This window comes from Dama dama, chromosome 12, assembly GCF_033118175.1.
Source record: "Dama dama isolate Ldn47 chromosome 12, ASM3311817v1, whole genome shotgun sequence".
Taxonomy (NCBI): domain Eukaryota; kingdom Metazoa; phylum Chordata; class Mammalia; order Artiodactyla; family Cervidae; genus Dama; species Dama dama.
Genome location: NC_083692.1, coordinates 80,794,786 through 80,816,433, shown reverse-complemented (window position 1 = coordinate 80,816,433; position 21,648 = coordinate 80,794,786). Strand labels below are relative to the sequence as shown.

The 21,648-nt window shown below is 49.3% G+C and overlaps 4 protein-coding genes across 9 annotated transcripts; 3 read left to right on the top strand and 1 right to left on the bottom strand.

The window, feature by feature from the left end:
- The first annotated feature begins 600 nt into the window (after window positions 1-600).
- On the top strand, window positions 601-4,333 carry MDP1 (magnesium dependent phosphatase 1). Of its 2 annotated transcripts, XR_009695172.1 has the most exons (7): window positions 601-763; window positions 883-943; window positions 1,017-1,127; window positions 1,454-1,561; window positions 1,659-1,744; window positions 1,917-2,061; window positions 4,198-4,333. XR_009695172.1 is itself a non-coding variant. In XM_061157870.1 (6 exons), the coding sequence occupies exons 1-6, from the start codon at window positions 727-729 to the stop codon at window positions 2,006-2,008; spliced, it is 495 nt and encodes a 164-aa protein (XP_061013853.1). In that variant the 5' UTR covers window positions 601-726; the 3' UTR covers window positions 2,009-2,062. The 2 variants fall into 2 exon arrangements, 1 of the variants encoding a protein (XP_061013853.1); XM_061157870.1 differs by lacking the exon at window positions 4,198-4,333 and having other exon boundaries at window positions 1,917-2,062.
- On the top strand, window positions 2,505-6,332 carry CHMP4A (charged multivesicular body protein 4A). The gene is made up of 6 exons (XM_061157869.1): window positions 2,505-2,642; window positions 4,198-4,347; window positions 4,434-4,611; window positions 5,185-5,299; window positions 5,460-5,595; window positions 6,018-6,332. The coding sequence occupies exons 1-6, from the start codon at window positions 2,612-2,614 to the stop codon at window positions 6,074-6,076; spliced, it is 669 nt and encodes a 222-aa protein (XP_061013852.1). The 5' UTR covers window positions 2,505-2,611; the 3' UTR covers window positions 6,077-6,332.
- An 802-nt stretch (window positions 6,333-7,134) lies between these two features.
- TSSK4 (testis specific serine kinase 4) lies at window positions 7,135-16,249 on the bottom strand. 2 transcript variants are annotated; one of them, XM_061157873.1, is made up of 4 exons: window positions 9,244-16,249; window positions 8,709-8,923; window positions 7,935-8,334; window positions 7,135-7,515 (listed from the first exon to the last, which is right to left on the bottom strand). In XM_061157873.1, exons 1-4 carry the CDS (start codon window positions 9,460-9,462, stop codon window positions 7,333-7,335), a joined length of 1,017 nt encoding a protein of 338 aa, XP_061013856.1. In that variant the 5' UTR covers window positions 9,463-16,249; the 3' UTR covers window positions 7,135-7,332. The 2 variants fall into 2 exon arrangements, 1 of the variants encoding a protein (XP_061013856.1); XR_009695173.1 differs by lacking the exon at window positions 7,135-7,515 and having other exon boundaries at window positions 8,285-8,923; window positions 11,071-16,249.
- A 102-nt stretch (window positions 16,250-16,351) lies between these two features.
- Window positions 16,352-21,609, top strand: TM9SF1 (transmembrane 9 superfamily member 1). 4 transcript variants are annotated; one of them, XM_061157852.1, is made up of 6 exons: window positions 16,352-16,489; window positions 17,023-17,384; window positions 18,122-18,743; window positions 19,026-19,211; window positions 20,117-20,390; window positions 20,943-21,609. In XM_061157852.1, exons 2-6 carry the CDS (start codon window positions 17,040-17,042, stop codon window positions 21,334-21,336), a joined length of 1,821 nt encoding a protein of 606 aa, XP_061013835.1. In that variant the 5' UTR covers window positions 16,352-16,489; window positions 17,023-17,039; the 3' UTR covers window positions 21,337-21,609. The 4 variants fall into 4 exon arrangements, with proteins under 4 accessions (XP_061013835.1, XP_061013834.1, XP_061013836.1 ...); XM_061157851.1 differs by lacking the exon at window positions 16,352-16,489 and adding an exon at window positions 16,560-16,712; XM_061157849.1 differs by lacking the exon at window positions 16,352-16,489 and adding an exon at window positions 16,565-16,721.
- The last annotated feature ends 39 nt before the right edge of the window (window positions 21,610-21,648 follow it).

Below are 21,648 nucleotides of genomic sequence, written 5' to 3'. Positions count from 1 at the left end.
AAGTGTATACTCAGGAGTGTGCTAGAGCCAGCTGTTACTTGTGCCAGAGCTAATCGTTGGCATCTTTCCCAGCCCCCATATTAACTGACTTCATGTTGGTAGCTTGAAATTGGCCATGTCAGAGTATTTACAGAAATTGACAATACAAATCAGTCCTCCCCCCCAAACTGGTTGGTAAATATCTTTCAGCATACTACTGATGTGGGTGGTAGAAACCAGGAGAGTGAGTTCTTCCCCATTAGACGCTACAGGACATTTGGGCCTGGTTCAAGAAAAGCCCTCAAGAGCTTAATCAACACTACATTCTTTTATGGCTGGAATATTGCTGAGGCTCAGGTTTCTGATACTGAGATAGGATGAGGAGTGATGAGCTATGATGGATCACTTTAGGTCTCGGTGAGATAAAATGAGAGAGGGGTACTAGAAGAAAGGGCTTCCCTTCCTTGGCTCCTCTAGTTCAGTAGAATATGGTGAGGCTGGGTGGGGTGGAGACACAAGGGAAGAGACCTTGGAGAGACCTGAGGGTCATGGGAGCTGTCCGCGATGGTACTTTGCTGAGGTCCTTCCCCTCCTCCACCACCAGAGGGTGCCCTTGTGCGGTCTTGGGACGGACCTTCCCAGCTCGGCTGGCGACGCTCTAGTCGCCGTTTCTCTGAGGCCCGCCGGCGGCCACTGAGCTGTGAGAGCAAGGCCTGCCTCCCTGCGCACAGCCCGCGGGCACGGGTCATGGCGCGACTCCCGAAACTCGCAGTCTTCGATCTAGGTGAGGGACCGGACTGGGGAAACTTTCGTAAGGCACAGTATTTCTCCAAACCCCAGTAGCTGCTCTCGAGGCCCTGCGCCCGCGCAGGCTGAGACACCCCCACCTTCTTCCTCTCGCAGATTACACGCTCTGGCCGTTCTGGGTGGACACGCACGTAGACCCCCCGTTCCACAAGAGCAGGTGAGGCAGGGCTGGGGAGGCCTGGGGCCAGGCGGGGCTCCGCGGGAGCTGAACGTACTCTCGCCCTCTCCAGTGATGGAACTGTACGAGATAGGCGGGGCCAGAGCATCCAACTGTACCCTGAGGTGCCTGCGGTCCTAGAACGATTGCGGGGCCTGGGAGTGCCCATCGCGGCCGCTTCACGGTAAGAAGAGGGACTGAGTCGGTCTAGTGTTGAGAGATGTGTGCATGAGGAGACTTCCGTGTAACCCTTTGGCTGCAAAAATTTAGGCCGTGCAAGTTGCAGGTATTTGTACATTTTCGAATTGTACCCTCTGCTGTGCATTTTGTAATTTAATAAACATTGGCTCAGTGGTACGCGTATCAGACAGGAAGGATATGGAAATTGAAGCTGGACGGAAGATGCTTGCCCATCCCGGACAAAGAAGAAGTTGATTTCCCCCTGGTTACACATAACTTCACTTGCAGCCTAGGCCCTCCGTTCTCCCCATCTACTATACCTTTTTGCAGGACAGGTGAGGTTGAAGGAGCCAACCAGCTGCTGGAGCTCTTTGACCTTGTCAGATACTTTGTTCATCGGGAAATCTACCCAGGCAGCAAAGTCACACACTTTGAGAGGTACGAAGTGATAACTGGTGGAGCAGGGAGACAGAAGACCAGGGAGACTGGAGGGGCTAAGAAGCCAGCGTGGTCATTCCCACCCTGTCTTGCACAGGTTGCAGCAGAAGACTGGAGTTCCTTTCTCCCAGATGATCTTCTTTGATGATGAGAAGAGGAACATCGTAGATGTCAGCAAACTGGGTACTAAGTGGTGAGGCTAGCCATTTGGGGAATGAGGAGAAAGTCTTCCTAAGAGGGAAAGGGTTGGTAGGTATGTACAGGATAGTTTGCACGCAGGTGATGCCCCCAAAAGGTGAGAGTCCTAACTGGGAGCCCTGAAGGCCTGATGAAATGTGGCTTCTTTTCTTTCTAGGTGTTACCTGCATTCATGTCCAGCATGGAATGAGCCTTCAAACCCTAACTCAAGGATTAGATGCATTCACAAAGGCCCAAGCTGGACTCTGAGGTCCAGTCATTTGAGGAACAGAACTGAAAGGAAATCAGGAGGGCATTTTCAGGTGCATTTGTAAATTATTAAAGTGTATTTGTGTGTGGCAGAAGAGATCTTACCCTGTGTGGGTTGTTTCTGTTTTGACCTGGGGTGGGCCATCCAGAGGTGCAAAGACCAGAATGTGAGGCACTGGTTCCGCCTTATAAACTTGTGGCAAACCGACTGTGATCTCCTATGCTCTCCCCATTCCCACCCCTCTCCCGAGCTCTGTCAAGGGCATAAAAAAACTCTTCCACTGGCCCCAAGTAGTAGGGTGCATTACCCTGCATATTTCCTTCCAGGAAACAAAGAGTTTGTTTGCGGGTTGGAGTGGGGCCTTTTTATACAGCGGGAAACGAAGCGGCCGCTTTGAGAGCAGTGCGTGGGTTTGGGGCTGGTGTGTTGGCTCACGTGATATCAGTGGTCTCGCCGGCGCCTGTTGATGATGTCGCCGCGGTGCCCTAAGGAGGGATTGGCCGAGGTCGGTCTCGGAGTGATGCGTACAGCACCTTCCCCCGGGAGCAAGGCGGAAGCGCACGGGATACCGTGGGGCGGAGGCGGGAGAGGCGAGGGTCGAGATGAGTGGGCTTGGCCGGCTGTTCGGGAGGGGTGAGCCCGGGCGAGACTGGTCCCCGGGAGGTGCTGGCTGCAGCGGGCTGGAGGCGGGAGAGCAGGAGACGCTGTCTGAAAAACCCCTATAGCCTGGCCTCTCGAGCGAGCACCGCCGCCGTGTCAGGGTGCGCGGTTCCAGCTGCCTTCCTTCCCAGACCCGGGAGGGAAGAGCCCGAGGCTCCGGAGGGGGCGAGTGGAGGGCGTGGCTACTGCGCTGTCTCCCGCTGTTGAGGCTCTGGGGAAGTTTCTTGGCATCCAGTCCTTTCCAAAACCCTGGTGCTTCCTTCGTGCTGGGCCGGAGGCAATCTGAGGTGACCCAAGAAAGCTAGCCCTCTTGAGCTCCTCTGAGGTGGGGGAGACAGGCAAAATCTGGCATTTATAGTGTGGTGTGGCAACTCCGTGATGGAGATTTTCCGGAAAGCCAGAGTGAAACGGAAGAATCAGGGTGGCAGGTGGTGATCCGGAGTCTAGAAGTATGCCAAGCCGGGGGGGGGTGGTGGGTGGGGGGTGAGGTTCTCTAGAAAGAGGTAACTGTGCAAAACAGAGGCAGGGAAAATGTGTTATATTTAGGGAAAAGAAGTTCTGGCCTCTGCCTATGGGGTGTGTGTGTGTGTGTGTGTGTGTGTGTGTCTGGCCTCTGAAAATGTGTTATATTTAGGGAAAAGAAGTTCTGGCCTCTGACTATGGTGTGTGTGTGTGTGTGTGTGTGTGTGTGTGTGTCTGGCCTCTGAAAATGTGTTATATTTAGGGAAAAGAAGTTCTGGCCTCTGACTATGGTGTGTGTGTGTGTGTGTGTGTGTGTGTGTGTGTGTGTGTGTGTGTGTGTGTGTGAAGGACCCTGTGTATCTTGTTAAAAAACCTTTTTTTGTATTTTATTCTGTAGGCAGTGGAGAATATGGAAGGATCTTAAGCAGGCTCAGGCCTTCAGCTTTTTCTTTTTTTTTTTTTTAATACGTCTGTTAGAAGTTCAGAAGATAAAGGGAAAAATTGAGATCAGATTTTTTTTTCTTTAGCCTCCATGCTTTGTTCAGTTTGATGCTGTGGAGTCAGGACCTTGAATATCTTCTAGGATAACAAGTGGAATAGTGATTATAAAATGTGACTGAACTCTGGTGGGGAAAGAGATAATGAGGAGGTTATGCATGTGTGGGTGCTGGCAGCACATGGGAAGTCTTTGTACCTTCCACTTGCTCAGTTTGCTGTAAACCCAAAACTGTTCTAAAAAATAGTCTATTAAAAAAAAAAAAACGATTGGAAATGACTTGAAATGTAGCTAGGAAGGAATAGCAAAAGGATACTGGCTTTGGAATTCATACTGTCACATTTCAGTTCCCTTGCAGTCTCTCACTACAGTAGTTGTGATTTTAGATCAAAATGTTAACCTCTTTGTGCCTGTTTTCACATTTGTAAGCTGGAGTTAGTACATTCACTGTAGAAAGTCATTTGGGGATTAACAACAACACTATTAAGTGCCAGGCACATACCATGCACTCCATAATCGGTGGCTAATATTTTTCCTTCACACAATGTGGGCTGCTCCGTTGGATTCCAGGAAAGAAGGAGAAGGCGCCAACCCCTGAAGAGGCAATACAGAAACTGAAGGAGACGGAGAAGATATTGATCAAGAAACAGGAATTTCTGGAGCAGAAGATTGAACAGGAGCTGCAAACTGCCAAGAAGCATGGAACCAAGAACAAGAGAGGTAATGGGGGAGGGAGAGGTGCCACTGGGGAAGGCCGGGGGAAGCAAGGGCTGCTTCTCTGATGTTCAGGGTGTGGGCTGGGTCAGCCGCCCTGCAGGCTTTGCGGAGGAAGAAAAGGTTGGAACAGCAGCTGGCACAAACCGACGGGACATTATCCACCCTGGAGTTTCAGCGTGAGGCCATTGAGAATGCCACCACCAATGCAGAAGTGCTTCGTACCATGGAGCTTGCTTCCCAAGGCTTGAAGAAGGCCTACCAGGACATGTGGGTATGGGGGGAGGGGAGGAGGGGACCCAGGCCCTGGGGAGAGTAGCTTGATTTTGTGCTGTGAATCTTAAAACCTTTCCAGATCTGAATTTAGAGTAGAGACGCCTGTGACAGCTAGACCTCTGTCAGCCTTCTTGCTTACTGCAAGATGATCTCTGCTGGCTGGAACATTCTAGGGAGGAAAGATGATTTTCCTGTTTTGTTTTGTTTTGTTTTGTTTTTTCTTTTTGGCTGTGCCGAGCAACTGTGGGATCTTGGTTCCCCAACAAGGGATTGAACCTGGGCGGCCAGCAGTGGAAGTGTGGAGTCTTAATCACTGAACCACCAGGGAAGTCCTAATTTTTCTCATTTTTTAAGACCCTTCAGAGAGAGCAACCTGTCTTCCCCGTTGTGGCTTCATGTCATTTCTCAGCCCAAGTCTGCCTCTTTATACTTTTCCAGGGGTCTCTTTTACCTGGTAGCCATGGATTTGTCAGTCTGAAGCCACAGGCAGGAGGGACGTCATTCATGTGAGAAGAAGAAGTGAAGGGGATTGTCACCTGATATCTGGGCTGTGTATCTTGTTCTCAGGGACATTGACAAGGTGGATGAACTGATGGCTGACATCACAGAACAACAGGAGGTGGCCCAGCAGATCTCAGATGCCATTTCTCGGCCTTTGGGCTTTGGAGATGACGTGGATGAGGTGATTGGGCAGGAAGGGTCAGGGAATGTTGAAGGCACGGGACCAGCCAGAAGGAATGCCCAAGAGAATTGTGGGGCAGTTTTGGGGAGAACTCCAAAAGTACGTTTTTTGGAAATAGAATTTTCCTTTTTTCTGAGTGGCCTTGTCCTCCCATATCCAGGATGAACTGTTGGAGGAGCTGGAGGAGCTGGAGCAGGAGGAATTGGCCCGAGAGTTGTTACACGTGGGTGACAAGGAGGAGGAACCCCCAGTCACACTGCCCAGTGTACCCTCTACACATCTGCCTGCAGAGCCAGGTACCCAGGGCTGTTCTGTCATCTCAAGGATTTGAGAGGGGGGGATAGAGATGGGGAAAATTACTCCTCATCCATCCTGCCTCAAAAGATCCAGGCAGAGAGGGTTGCTGCTACAGTTGCATAGGTTGTTAACTGCATAAGGGTGCCTGGCTGAAGGGGAATGGGGACTGAGATCCGGCTTATGCTTCTCTCCACAAACCGTGTATCCTGGTTTAGGGGTGCAAATGCTGGGAGAAATAAGCACCTTCTGATTTGCACAAAGGTGCTATGGGCATTAGCAGCAGCCCAGCAAGTAAGACCATACCCTTAGGTTCTTTGCTGGGAGAGAGCATTCAGCAGGTTCCTAGTGTTACAGGAGGGGATGACTGGAAGTTGCTGAGACCTTAACACTTTTCTTTCTCTGGGTGTCCTTGTCTCCAAAGCTCCCAAAGCGGATGAAGATGAAGCAGCACTAAAGCAGCTGGCTGAGTGGGTGTCCTGATGAGTCTGGGCTTGTCGGCCTGATGCTGCCTTTGTTGCTCTCTTTTCCTTAAGTGCCAAATGCTGAGCTAAAGGAACATGGCCTTGTTGGGAGGTGGTCCTGCTGAGGGTGGTGGTGTGACCCCGCCTGAGAAGAGGGTCTGTGGCCCTCCCTTCCCTGGCTCAACTATGAAGAAGGATTGGTACGGAAAGAGCCACTGGGCTCCCATGGATAGCATTACAGTGCCCTCATTCCCAATAAAACTGGGCGGATGGAACCCTAGTGCTTATGCTGCCTTGTCTACCACTGAAACTCATCTCCTGGTTCTTGGAGCTTTGTTTCAAGAAATGAATGATAATGACAGTGAGAAAGGGGAGCTGCAGCGTAGAACAGATGGAGCTTCCAGTGTCTTCACCTAGTGTGTACCAGGCAGATATTGTTCCATCTCTCAAGCTGGTTTGTCCTGGGGTTGCCTAGTGCTGAGGGTAAGGAAACCGCTGGCTAGTATTATCCCAGAATCATGTGGAGCCACCCCTAAGTCTTCCCTCATCCCTTTTCACCCAACTGTACCACTGCAAAGAGAGCTGCATGATTTACTACCCATATTCCTTTTACTAAGCCCGTTCATAGATAGGAAAGGAGAAATACATGGATAACGGGGCAAATAGGTTTGCTGTCTCCAGAACGCATAGTGAATAGGCTTGAAACCATCACTTCCACGTGTAGGAACAATAAGGAGGGACCATGACTCCCGGGACTGTTTCAGTGGTGGTTAAGGTGGCATTTGGAGGAGGAAGGGACCAAAATATTGCCCACCTCCTGATAGTGGTTTCTAAAAGAATGAACAATGCTGTCCCTTAGGACTACAGACAAACAGAGCAACCAGGGTAGAATAAGTTCTGCCCCACTACTTGAACATTTGGAGTGCATGGAGATACACAACAGTGAGCATGTCCTCAGCCAGAATAGTGAGGCTTCTCCAAAGCAGGTATTCCTCCCATCAGGCCCAGCCCACCTTCAGAGCCACAGAACAGCTACACTGTAAATTAAAATCTAGACTTAACTGGTGTCAAGATGACTGGTTACAGGCTCTGGGCAGAAATCCGACTCTCACCCTCAGCACTGTTCCCTGCTAAGGGTCCCCTGAGGAAAGAATGTGACTCCAGCTAATGAAACTAAAACAGAATTAGATTTATTTATTTTTGGTATAAAAGATTTTTATCCCCAGACCCTCCTGCTTTGCTCCTCTTTCAACCCCCCTCCCCCCTCCGCCACTTTCAGGTACTGATTTCCAAGGACTGGTGACGATTAGTGGTGCTGGGGGGCTGGCACATGGCCTCGAGTAGCCTGATCTCATGGGTGGGTTGCTCAGGCTGGAACTTCAGCACCCAGGGATCCTTGATGATGTCCAGGATGGTGGCACGCTTGTTGGCTTGGCGTAGCGTCTGGAGGATCAGGTTCTAGGGCAGGGGAGAGAGAGGTCTTGGCTGAGCTGGCCCCCTACTGTGCCACACAGGCAATGAGCAGCCGGACCTAAGGAAGAAGCAGGATAGCCCATCACACCACTCTGGTGAAAGGGAGTGTGGCCCTGACTTTACCCTTAAAAGCCTCCTGTCTGCTCAGAAAACCAGTATCTTGAGGGGAATCCTTGCAGAATCCCCTTCTGGCCTAGAGAATAGAGACTAAAACCTGCTTATCACTCATCCCAGGTGCAAGCCCAGGGGTTGGCCCTTTAAGCCCTCCCTGCCATTCTAGGGTAGAGAGTGGGCGTGAGATGGCCCTGGTGGCAGGGAGCCTTCCCCAGGATCCGGAGGTCTAGGTTGGGTATTCCCTCCCTATGGGGCACCCAAGGCTTCAGCCCTCCTAGGGGAGCCAGCACCTTGCACTCCTGGGAGATGGCATAGTTAGGTGGAAAAGTGACCTCCTTCTGAGTCTCTTTCAGCAGCTTCTTGAGATTGGTGTCATCAAAGGGTAGACGGGCGACCACTAGAGTGTAGAGGATGACGCCCATGCTCCAGGTGTCAGACAGGAAGGGATTGTAGGGCAGGCCAAGCAAGATCTCCGGGCAGGCATAAGCAAAGCTGCCGCAGTAGGTCTGGCTGAGGTGGCTAAAGCAGTTCACTTGGCGGTAGGAAGGGCTATTCCGCACAGACTGGTTAGAAGGCACCATCTTGGCGAAGCCAAAGTCCGATATCTTCACATTCTCCCGCTTGTCCAGCAGCAGGTTCTCCAACTTTAAGTCCCTACCAGCAGCAGAAAGGCTGGGGGTCAGGAGAGGGCTTAGTATTAGACTGGGAGCTGAAGGGCCAGGGGTCAGAGGCCAGAGATGAGGAAAGGCAAAGGGAGAGAGATGCCATTATGAGGACACAGGGCAGAGAGGAAGGAAAGCCAGGGAGTTGTGAGCAGAACCTAAAGGGGAGAGGATGGTAGCTGAGGACTACTGGGAGCTTACCATCACTTTTCATAAAGGTCTCTGCTCACAGTGGGCACTGAATATATGTTCCTGACCAGACGATTAAAATGGACGAATGGGCCTAGATACTGAGGCGGGAGATCAAGGAGGGGAGGGTGAGGGAAAGAGGGCAGAAAGTAGGAGATGTGCATAAAACCCCCTAGAGCCCAAAGGCCCCAGTCTGAGTGGCAGTGCCCTCACCGGTGCACGATGCCTTTGCTGTGCAGGTAGGCGATGCCCAGGGTCAGCTGGGAGAACCACTTTCCAGCAAGGGGCTCAGAGCAGGCCCCGTAGCGCTGGATCCACTCAAGAACGTCACCACCCTGAGCCAGCTCCAGGATGATGTAGACCCGGGATGTGGTCTCGATGGCTTGATAGAAGTTGATGAGATGCTTGTGCCGCAGGACCTTCATCACCTGGCTCCAGAAGAGGGACCCATCAGACCCAGGCAGGGAGCTGTGCTCCAGCCCTCCTCTCCCTCTGCTGCCTTTTTAGAGCTCTGCAACAGGATCAAACCCCAGAGGGCTGGTGGCCTATGGACAAACACTACATTTTGTACTTTTACTTTTGGAGGGTCCGAAGGTGAGGTGGAAAGAAACTTAAAATTTCCTAGTTGCCTAGCGAGTCATTCAGTTGTGGTTTAGTGGCTTCTGGCTCCACCCCCTCCTAACTGGACCCCCTTTGAGAACCATTAAGTAGCTTGGTATCAGTTCCCTCTTCTAGACCCCTTTCCAACCTGTATCTCACGGGGCAGGAACTTGTTAAGATAGTCCTCAGAGGCCTTCTTCTTCGAGATGATCTTGACGGCCACCATGACCTTCTGCTTTGTGTAGTAAGCCTCATACACTGTCCCATAGGAGCCATTGCCAATGACTTTGCCCACTTCGTAACCATACTCCTCCATGACAGAGCGGTAGGCTGAGGTGGGTGGTGCTTCCACGTCTCCCTTCCCCATGGTGTTGGGCTTGCTGAGTGCAGGGAGCTTTGCTACTTAAAAGCCTCCTGTCTGCCTAGAAAGCCAACACCTTAAGCTGCTGTAGGCTAGGGTACCAAAGTGAAGTTAAAAGTCTCCAAAAGCTTGCCTGTGTAGTCACACAAGTCTGGGATGCTGGGCTCAGCTCTCCACTAGGAACTTGGAGGGGAAAGAAGGGAGAAGCAGTTCTTTTTGTCTACACTGGCTGTTGTTACTTCTTTCTCCTCTTGGTTACGGAACTCCCCAAGGTCCCATGTTCTGCACACATCATAATTCACCTTCTATCCACCACTGGCCACAAGGCTTGAGAGGAAATGCAGTTTCCTGCTGGAAAGGTCCCTTTGTAATCTGATGAGACTCATTCCATGGATCTGGTCCTTTCAACCAGTCATGTTTATTGAGTACCTGCTATGTGCCAGGCAGTGTGTGGCATCCTGGAAGAAAATTACCAGTAAGACCAATAGAGACCCTATGCTACTAGTGCTTATAATCCAGCATGAGAAACACCTGAGTATGAGAATATTACAGAGAATGGTAAGGTGTTGTAGAAGCATGTTCTAAAGGATCTAAAATATTCTTTTTGTGGGGGTGGCTTTTTTTTTTTTAAAAAGAGTGAGCTGGACTAACTTGGGTAGTTCATCTGGTGACATCATCTCAGCTAGGCTGGTTTGTTTCTGCATAAGTAAAGTGAAAGTTGCTCAGTCATACCCTACTCTTTGGGACCCCATGGACTATACAGTCCATGGAATTCTCCAGGCCAGGATACTGGAGTGGGTAGCCTTTCCCTTCTCCAGGGGATATTCCCAACCCAGGGATTGAACCCAGGTCTCCTGCATTGCAGGTGGATTCTTTACCAGCTGAGCCACAAGGGAAGCCCAACAATACTGGAGTGGGTAGACTATCCCTTCTTCAGGGATCTCCCAGACCCAGGAATCAAACTGGGGTCTCCTGCATTGCAGGCAGATTCTTCACCAACTGAGCTATGCATATCATGTCATTATTCAGTAGACTAGCCCAAGTTGCCTTACATAGTTTGCACTAAATTCCAAGTGAAAAAAAAAAATCAGAAGCTGCATGACCAATTGAGACATAGGCTCCAAAATCAAAAAACATCACTTCCATACCTTTATATGAATAAAGACAGTTACAAGGATCACTCAGATGTATGGGGTGGGGATGGAGATGCCTCTTAACCTTGAAATGCACCCTTATCTTGCCTTCCATGACCCTGGACTCTAGTTTTCCTTACATCCTGCCAGCCATTCCCCAGGTTCCACAGGAGCCTCTCCCACCATCCATCCCTGTAACAGAACCTTATTTCTGTTATTTCTCCCTCTATTCCTAATAGAAATAAGGTTATGTTACAAGCCTTATTTCCTCTGACCTTTACATCCTTCCTAAGGATCTCATCAAGACCCATTTCTTCACTGATGACTCCAGCAAGCCTTCTGCTCCTCATCCCTTAGTGTGTTCACCCTGAAGTCCAGGGAACAAATCTGCTTTTGTTCCCGCAACAATTCAGTGCCTCCCCATTCTCCTTAGGATCAAGTCGAAATTCTTTTATGTGACTTCAAATTTGACCCCACTTACCTCTCTAATTTTCTGTTGTAATATACATGCAATGCTCCAGCCAAACAACTGCTTTTCCTTCATTGTTCCCTCTGTTCTGGCAGACTTGACTCTCTTCAGGGCTTAGCTGATGTGCTGTTTTAAGGAAGCCTTTACTGACTGCTCAGGTCCAAATCAGATGTCCCTCCCTCCTGAGTGCTCCCACAGCTCCAGTACTTTCTCTAATGTAGTGTCTTGTTTTTCTTGCTTGCGTCTCCCGCTGTAAGGAAGGTCAATTGATGAGGGAAGGGGTATGAAGTCAAAAGATCTGAGAAGAAGGGCTTGTGGAGAATGGGAGAGAGCTGACTGGGAAAATGAACAACGGGCAGCACTGAGGGTCCAACTGAGATTGGAAAACCCAGCTTATGGACACACAATCTTAACACAGTATAGTGTTAAGATTTTTTTAGCATCCTGATGTTGGTGCTTGAACATTAACAGACAAATTGACCCAAGATTGAGATTTCACTTGGCAGCTGCAGTGAAAGGATAATGGGAGAGAGGCATCAAGAACTCATGTAAGAATGTGGCTAAAGACCTTAGCTGCATGGGTTAGGAAGACAAGTTAGAAAAAGGCCAAAGGGCAGGGGGAGGGGTTGCAGGTCTCTGTGAAAATGAAACGAGTCTGGTGGGAAAGACAGAGGAAGAGATGTTATCTGGATTTAAGATGGTGGGGGGGGTGGGGATGGCACACAAGTAATAACAAGGGAAGAATCAAATTTCTTTTATCTTCCATCCTCCAAAACAAAACTTTCAACAGATTATGCCATAGGCTACTGGTAAATTCTCATTGACAGTCCTGCTGGCAGGGTGACTGAAAGTCCTGTTGGAATCAGATCTACATCCTCAGTCTATCAAAATGAGCAGCTGTCCAGGACACACCATGGTAAGGAGGCTCACCCCGCCCCGCCTGTCTTCTGCTCCCCTGGATAGGCAGCTTGGTGGCACCTCTGTTCTCATCATGTACAGCAGGTAAATCAGTTCGTGCAAGGATTGTGTATTAAGCTGCCTCAGTTCAGTTCAGTCGTGTCTGACTCTTTGTGACCCCATGGACTGCAGCACACCAGGCCTCCCTGTCCATCATCAACTCCCAGAGCTTGCTCAAACTCATGTCCATTGAGTCGGTGATGCCATCCAACCATCTCATCCTCTATCGGCCCCTTCTCCTCCTGCCTTCAATCTTTCCCAGCATCAGGGTCTTTTCTAATGAGTCAGCTCTTCACATCAGGTGGCCAAAGTATTGGAGCTTCAGCTTCAGCATCAGTCCTTCCAAAGAATATTGGAATAGAATCCTTCTTAAAGGATTCACTGGCTTTATCTCCTTGCTGTCCAGGGACTCTCAAGAGTCTTCTCCAACACCACAGTTCAAAAGAAACTATTCTTCGGTGCTCAGCTTTCTTTATGGTCCAACTCTCACATCCATACATGACTACTGGAAAACCTAGCTTTGACTAGATAGACCTTTGTTGGCCAAGTAATGTCTCTGCTTTTCAATAGGCTATCTAGATTTGTCACAGCTTTTCTTCCAAGGAGCAAGCATCTTTTAATTCATGGCTGCAGTCACCATCTGTAGTGATTTGGGAGCCCAAGAAAATAAAGTCTGTCACTGTTTCCATTAAGCTGCCTACTGTATACAAAAACACTGCTAGGTTGTGCTTGCTAAGGATTTATCCTTTGCTAAGGATACCAAAATGGATAAATTATAATCCCCCTGTGAGGAGTTAGCAATTAGCAAGGGAGACAGACACATAAGAAGTTAATGAAATATAACAGTGAGATTAAAGTTCTATAAACAAAGTCTGAAAGGAGACGTAAGGGAGGCTTTATAGAGAAGGTGGCATTTGTACTGTTCAAAAGACAGGCAAGCAGGGAATGGTGGATTGAACAGTCTAGGCAGAAGGAACTATATGAAGCTTGCAGGCCTGAGAAAATATGACATTCAAGATTTCAATTTAAACACAGGATAGGGTTCCAGAGGGGAATGTACCTGGAGAAGTAATTTAGATCCAGGTCTGAGAGACCTAATATGCCGTTTTTTTTTTGTTTTTTTTTGTTTTTTTTATGGCTCTGTCCTATGTACTCATGGTTAAATTTTGGTATGCATCAAAATCAGAGCTTGTTTAAAAATACTGATGCCCAGTAACGTCCTCCCCAAGATCCTGATTTGGGAGGGGACCCAGGTATCTCTGTTTTTAATAAGTTTCTAGCTGAACCTGATGCATACTGAGATTTAAGAACTGTTGTTGCAAACTAGTGAATTTACTTTTTTTTTTTGGTTGCACTGCGAGGCATGTGGGATCCTAGTTCCCCAACCACGTTCCAGGCATTGGAAGCAAAGAGTCTCAACCACTGGACTGCCAGAGAAGTCCCAAACTAGTGAATTTAACAAAAAGAAGCAGACTCACAGATTAAAAAAAACAAACTAGTGGTTACCAGTGAGGAGGGAGAGAGGGACAATATAGGGGTGGGGGAATGGGAGATACAAATTACTGCCTGTAAGATACACTCAAGGATGTACAACACGGGGAATACAGACAATATTCTGTAATAACTGAATGGAAAGAAACCTTTAAAAATCATATTAAATTTTTTTTAAAAAAGAATCACTGTTGCTGGAAATAGGACATCTTTAAGATTAAAAAAAGAAAAAAACTTGCAGCAACAGTGTGGAAAATAGATACAAGGGGAGAGATGACCAAGAGAGAAGCAAGGTGGCTGTCAGCTTAGTTGAAGGGACAGGACCAGCACCAAGGCAGCATGGCAAGCAATTTGGAAGATACTCGAGAAAAGCAGAGGAATCCTGATGGCACTGATCTTATTGGGTGGGGCGGGGGGGAGGGGGGGGCACGGGCAGTGACTGTTAACTGTGAAAGAGGCCCAGGTTTAGAGACCAGGTGGTTGTCATGTAAAAGATTATTCCAAAGCCACTCCAAGTTACTTTTCTAATTACAAAACTCACTGTCTAAAAATCTCAACCTCTACATCCTGGAACCTCACCTCCTGCAGGGAGGAGGGCTCGGTCAGAGAGGGCAGAAATGAGTAAATGAAGGACTTCTCAAGCCAGAAGTCACTTATCACTTTCCACTGTCTTTACTCGAGTAAAAGGAACCTTAAGTTGTTCTCAAGCGGCCAAACTCACCGAGTAAAAGGAACCTTAAGTTGTTCTCAAGCGGCCAAACTCACCGACCCTAGGTCTGATCTCCAGAGGAACTTCACTAGTGACAGATCCCTTAACAGAATACACTTTTCCAGAATAATCGGCAATACGAAATTAAAAGATGCTCAAACACATACCAAGAACTTCCAGATGTTCAAGCTGAATTTAGAAAAGGCAGAGGATCCAGAGATCAAATTGCCAACATCGGTTGGATCATAGAAAAAGCAAGAGAATTCCAGAAGAACATCTACTTCTTGCTTCATTGACTACACTAAAGCCTTTGACTGTGTGGATCACAACAAACTGTGGAAAATTCAAGAGATGGGAATACCAGACCACCTTACCTGCCTCCTGAGAAGCCTGTATGTAGGTCAGAAGCAACAGTTAGAACTGGACATGGAACAACAGACTGGTTCCAAATTGGGAAAGGAGTACATCAAGGCTGTATATTGTCACCCTGCATATTTACCTTATATGCAGAGTACTTCATGTGAAATGCCGGGCTGGATGAAATACAAGCTGGAATCAAGATTGCCGGGAGAAATATCAATAACCTCAGATATGCAGATGACACCACCCTTATGGCAGAAAGCGAAGAGGAACTAAGAGCCTCTTGATGAAGGTGAAAGAAGACAGTGAAAAAGCTGGCTTAAAACTCAACATTCAGAAAACTAAGATCATGGCATCCGGTCCCATCACTTCATGGCAAATAGATGGGGAAACAATGGAACAGTTACAGACTTTATTTTCTTGGGCTCCCAAATCACTACAGATGCTGATTGCAGCCATGAAATTAAAAGACGCTTGCTCCTTGGAAGAAAAGTTATGACCAACCTAGACAGCATATTAAAAAGCAGAGACATTAGTTTGCCGACAAAGGCCTGTCTAGGCAAAGCTGTGGTTTTTCCAGTAGTCATGTATGGATGTGAGAGTTGGACTATAAAGAAGGCTGAATGCAGAATTGATGCTTTTGAACTGTGGTGTTGGAGAAGACTCTTGAGAGTCCCTTGGACAGCAACGAGATCAAGCCAGTCAATCCTTAGGGATATCAATCCTGATACTCATTGGAAGGACTGATGCTGAAGCTCCAATACACTGGCCACCTGATAAGAAGGGCTGACTCATTAGAAAAGACCCTGATGCTGGGAAAGATTGAAGGCAGGAGAAGAAGGGGCCCATAGAGGATGAGATGTTTGGATGGCATCACCGACTCAATGGACATGAGTTTGAGCAAGCTCGGGTAGACGGTGATGGACAGGGAAGCCGGGCATGCTGCAAGTCCAAGGGTTCGCAAAGTCATACACGACTGAGCGACTAAACAACAACAAACACATACACACAGTTAAATAAAAATAAAAAGTGATCAAAACATGTTAAGATGCTTTACTTGCAATTAAAAAAAAAAAAAGATGCTTTACTTGCAATTAATAATAAGCTCCAGGCTGCCCAACACACGGGGTAAAAACCCCGATTTCTTTGCCTGCCTCCTAACCAGACCTGGCCCAGGATTGCCTATCGTCGGACACAGGACAGTCACTATACAGTCAAGGAGGCCTCCAGGACAGCCTCGGGAAGATACTTTTATTTACGTATTTGGTTTTTGGCGAGAGGCCATTCATGACTGTTGGCAGAGCAGCCCTGAGGCGAGATCCGACTCTAGGGCCGTTGTACGGGCTGTGTCCTCGCTGTCCTAGGACAGCAACGCCCAAAGCCTCATCCTCGTCCTCGGTGGGAACCTTGAACCGCCTCTCGGGACTCGGCCTCTGCACTCGGTGGCGAGTTCCATTGGTTCAGCCGGCAAACGCGTCGGGCATCCACTAGCCGTCGGCTAGCCGCCCCCGGGGTCCGCACGGTCACTTGGTGCGCGCGGCGGGCACTGCTCTTAGGCGCCCAACCCCAAACTTCCCGAGGACAGGGGACCGGACTGTCGGCGACTCTTATCCAAAAAAACGTGTTTGTGTCCTCATAGCGAGGTCTCAACCGCAACCCCTCCGGGGGAAACAGGACAGCGTAGCAGCGGCTTCAGCCGGGGGGCGTGGCTCCCTCCAAGCTCCAGGGAAGGAGTTTTCCGCGGGGCTGAGGTCCCTGCGGGCGAAGGCGGAAGGGGTAAGATTGACGTGTCCCGAGCTGCCCTTCCGATTGCCGGGTGGGCCCCGCGCCGGGCGACGCACTGGCGGAGAGTAGCTGGGTCTGCAGAGGTGGGCCGAGCCTCCAGCCGTATAAAGTTCCTCCGGCAGCACTGAGGTGAGCCGAGCGCGACGTTTTGCGGTGCGGCCGCAGCCGCTGTGATCAGGCACCGCGGCGGCCAGCCCCGTGGAGGTCGGTCGTCAAGTCCTCTCCAGGCCCCCCGCTAGCGCGCGGCTCAGGGGGAGACCCCGGCTGGAGCGCAGGAGCGGCTACGGGGCCGCAGAGGCCTCCTCGGCCAGCCCTTCCCGCGCGGAGAGCACCCCGGGGCTACAGCCGGAAGGTGCCGGAGGTGCGGGGCCGCGTGGCGTTGCCATGGAAATGGGCTGGGCCTCGCGGGGAGGTCCCAGGCAGGCGGGCTGCTGGAGGGGGTACCCCAGATTCAGAGGACTGCAAGAGCAGAGGCGGAACCTAGTGTTCGGGCTAGAGAGACTTGGTGTGGTTGTGGCGGTGGGGTCGGGGGGTGGTGGCCTCCTGAGGGATGGGAGGAAAGGCCAAGGGGAGGAATTGGAGCCATTGGCTTCAGTTCGAAGAACCTGACCTGGGGCTCACTTGATCCCTGGTTCCCATAACTGCAGAACTCCCTCCAACAGGTTCCGCAGCCTTAAGGATGCCAGTCCTAAGGCACCCTCGAAGTTGGAGCTGCCGGTGGGGGCCGCTCCTGCTGCTGCTGCTGCTCACAGGCCGTGAGCCCGGGGTGGAAGGTGCGACACACTACAAGGCCGGCGACCCCGTCATTCTCTATGTCAACAAAGTGGGACCTTACCATAACCCTCAGGAGACTTACCACTACTACCAGCTTCCGGTCTGCTGCCCTGAGAAGATACGCCACAAAAGCCTTAGCCTGGGCGAAGTGCTGGATGGGGACCGAATGGCAGAGTCTCTGTACGAGATCCGCTTTCGGGAGAATGTGGAGAAGAGAGTTCTGTGCCACATGCAGCTCAGTTCCGCACAGGTCAGCCTCTCCACAGTGACTGGGACTCAGCCCTCCTTCCCAGGACCTTGAGTTTATGGTTTTCAAAGCACCTTTATGGAAATGATCCGATTTGATTCTAACTACAACTTTATGTGACAGGCAGGACAGTTGGTTGATACAGAAACATCCTTGCTCAGAAGTAACTTTTTTGGAGACTACATAGATGGTGGATTGCAGAGTTGATATGAGAGCCCAGGGCTCCTGACTTGAAGCTTCTCTGTTGGTCATAAGGTCCCAACTCCTACGTAGTCATTTTTTTCCATTCCTACCTCTCAGCTATTTTAACTGGCTCCTTTACACTCTATTTTGCCTGTCATGCTTTTTTCTTCAGCAATTCCTATCTTAGGGCATTTTCCCTTGGTCTACTTCAGGCCTTCCTACACCTTCTCCCTCTCCTTCTAGGCCTTCATCCTGACAAATCATACTTGTTCATTTAGGAGAATCACAACATACTAGGGTCTAATCCAGTGGCTCTCAGCAGAGGGTTTTTGTCTCTCAAGGGACATTTGGCAATGTCTGGAGATATTTTTGATTGTCAGGATTGGGGGATGCTGCTGATGTTTAGTGAGAAGCCAGGGATGGAGCATCTTACAATGCATAGCCCTCCAACAACAAAGAATCATCTAGCCCAAAATGTCATTAGTGCTGAGGCTGAAATCCTGCTCTAATCCATTGCTTGGGGAGGCCTTATCTGACTCCTGACTTGCTCTCTGTAGGTGGAACAGCTACGCCAGGCCATTGAGGAACTATATTACTTTGAATTTGTGGTGGACGACTTGCCAATCCGTGGCTTTGTGGGCTACATGGAGGAGAGTGGCTTCCTGCCTCACAGCCACAAGATAGGACTCTGGACCCATTTGGACTTCCACCTAGAATTCCATGGAGATCGAATTATATTTGCCAATGTCTCAGTGCGGGACGTCAAGCCCCACAGTTTAGATGGGCTACGACCTGATGAGTTCCTAGGCCTCACCCACACCTACAGCGTGCGCTGGTCTGAGACGTCAGTTGAGCGTCGGAGTGACAGGCGCCGTGGTGATGATGGTGGCTTCTTTCCCCGAACACTGGAAATCCATTGGTTGTCCATCATCAATTCCATGGTGCTTGTGTTTTTACTGGTGGGTTTTGTGGCTGTTATTCTCATGCGTGTGCTTCGAAATGACCTGGCTCGGTATAACTTGGATGAAGAGACAACCTCTGCAGGTTCGGGTGATGACTTTGACCAAAGTGACAATGGCTGGAAAATTATCCATACAGATGTCTTCCGCTTCCCTCCATACCGTGGTCTGCTCTGTGCTGTACTTGGTGTGGGTGCCCAATTCCTGGCCCTTGGCACTGGTGAGGTGATAACAATTAATCAGGGATTTCTCTCAAGGGGTAGCACTAAGTAGGTGGTTTGTTCAGAAAAAGATCTGCAGAGCTTCTTTTCTGTCCAAGGTGAGGGGCAGACCTAAGGGGTGGGATGGCTCTAACGAGGATGCATATATTCTGCTGTGGGTTTTCTGGACAACAGAACTGGGGGATATTAGAAGCCCTGGGTCTGGGAGAAAGGGGGCTGGCTGATCCCTCTGAAATGGGATAAGTGAGATCTAACACAGGCTTTCCACTACCACCCTGCAGGCATTATTGTCATGGCGCTGTTGGGCATGTTCAACGTGCACCGTCACGGGGCTATTAATTCAGCAGCCATCTTGTTGTATGCCCTGACTTGCTGCATCTCTGGCTACGTGTCCAGCCACTTCTACCGGCAGATTGGAGGCGAGCGCTGGGTGTGGAACATCATTCTTACCACCAGTCTCTTCTCTGGTATGACTGCCTGTTTCCTGGTGGGCCAATTTAGGAACTTAGAACACACTGTGGAATCTGAGATAGAGTCCAAGTAAGGCTTTAAGGGAATGAAAATAGGCAAAAGAAACACTAAAAAGCCATCCAAAAGAAAAAAATGCATTTTTTTTTGCATAGTTAAAGAGGATTAAGCCCTTAAAATGTTCTAAGCATTATGATAAGCACTTGACATGCCTTCATCTAATACTCATTACTAACTTTATGAAGTTGGTATTATTGTTCCCATTTTACAGATGAGGAACTTGAGCTTAAGGCTGGTTGGGTAACTTGCCTGAGATTGTACTTCTAAAAAGCAGTGAATCAGGTTTCACAACTAGGCAATCAAATTCTAGAGCCTGTATTCTCAACCATTCCACTGAAATAACATTCTCGAATTTATCTTTTGATACTCCCTTTCTTTTTCCCAAAGTTTTTTTTAATTTGGAAGCGGGCTACCCCACTCCAGCCTTTCAAGCCAGCCTGTCCTTTCAAAGACAGTAATTTGCATTCTGAACCTTTTGTGTTTCCAACTCAAGTGTCTGATTCCTCTTCCATCACATTTACATTTGAACCAAGGCTTTCTGAAAACAGGGCCTTAATTCAAAGGAATGTCTCATACTAGGAGTCAACCAGTGCCATGGCAGGACAAGTCTTTGGATTTGTGTCATTCTTAGATCATGATGTAACGGGCTTGCCTTGATCCTTATTGATAATGGGGAGGGGAGGGAGTGTTGGTAAGCCAGGGAACAAAGAACAAGACATGAAAGGGTGGAGTCAGCCTGGGAGCAGGATGTTTCACTCCTCACCCCTTTAGGTCCAGTCTGATTGGTGCTCCCAGGGATGTAGCTCCTAGTGCTGACCATCCCTCTGGGGGCCCATCCCTGCAGTGCCTTTCTTCCTGACGTGGAGTGTGGTGAACTCCGTGCATTGGGCCAATGGCTCAACACAGGCTCTGCCAGCCACCACCATCCTGCTGCTTCTCACGGTTTGGCTGTTGGTGGGCTTTCCCCTCACTGTCATCGGAGGCATCTTCGGGAAGAACAATGCTAGCCACTTTGATGCACCTTGTCGCACCAAGAACATCGCCCGGGAAATCCCACCCCAGCCCTGGTACAAGTCTACACTCGTCCACATGACTGTTGGTGGCTTCCTACCTTTCAGGTATCCTCCCTTTATTCTGTGGCCATCACTCTCAGGATCCTGACCGTAACTTTCCCCTTCCCTACTCACCAGTACCCTAACCCATTGTCAGTGATGGTCCCTGGTTCAGAACTGTACCATTAAGAGATCACTAAGTGGTTCCTCCTTTCTACAAGCAGGAGTATCAGTTCAAATATGAGGGTGTCTAATTTGAAAAGCTCTCCAGAGACATTGCTCCTTTCACTGTCTTCCTAGTTTCTGACCTTAGTGACACCATGTGGAGCTTAAAACCCATTTGATTACTCATTCAATCTTTTGAGTACCTTTTCGTGTCAGGCAAATACAGTGGAAAACAGAACGGACAAAATCTCTGCTCTCAACCTACCAAAGATGTTCTTGAAATGAGAGCAGCTAATCATAGGTTAAAAAGAATCCTCATCAAGCCAGGAACTCCAGGGCAGGAAGTGGAGAGGGCCCACTTTGCAGGGTGACCCAGTAACACGGAGGGGTGGCGGCTGCGCTGGCGATGCCCGCAGCCCTTTAAACGCTGTATACCGTCTCTTCTCTTCACAGTGCCATCTCTGTGGAGCTGTACTACATCTTTGCCACCGTGTGGGGTCGGGAGCAGTACACTCTCTATGGCATCCTCTTCTTCGTCTTCGCCATCCTGTTGAGTGTGGGGGCTTGCATCTCCATCGCACTCACCTACTTCCAGTTGTCTGGGGAGGATTACCGCTGGTGGTGGCGATCTGTGCTGAGTGTCGGCTCCACTGGGCTCTTCATCTTCCTCTACTCCGTTTTCTACTATGCCCGTCGCTCCAACATGTCCGGGACGGTACAGACAGTAGAGTTCTTTGGCTACTCCTTACTCACAGGATACGTCTTCTTCCTCATGCTGGGCACCATCTCCTTTTTTTCTTCCCTCAAGTTCATCCGTTATATCTATGTTAACCTCAAGATGGACTGAGTTTTGGGCGGCAAAACTATTGCTCTTTCCCTTTCTTCATGCTGCCCCCGTTCATTGGTCTCTTACCAACATCTCTTCGATTGAGTGACTGACTTGTGTGGTGGTTTTGTTGCCTTCCCCTTTGCCCTTTGGGTCTCCCTTCACCAGAGAGGGCCTGGAAATTAGAAGTCTCTATTATTATAAGGAGTATATATTTGAATTTTTTTAAGTTGCTTTTAGTTGGGGGCCTGATTTTTCTTTTTACAATACCAAAATAAAATTTATTAAGAAAAAGGTTTGGTCTGGATATAGGAACTCATGCCCTGCCGTTAA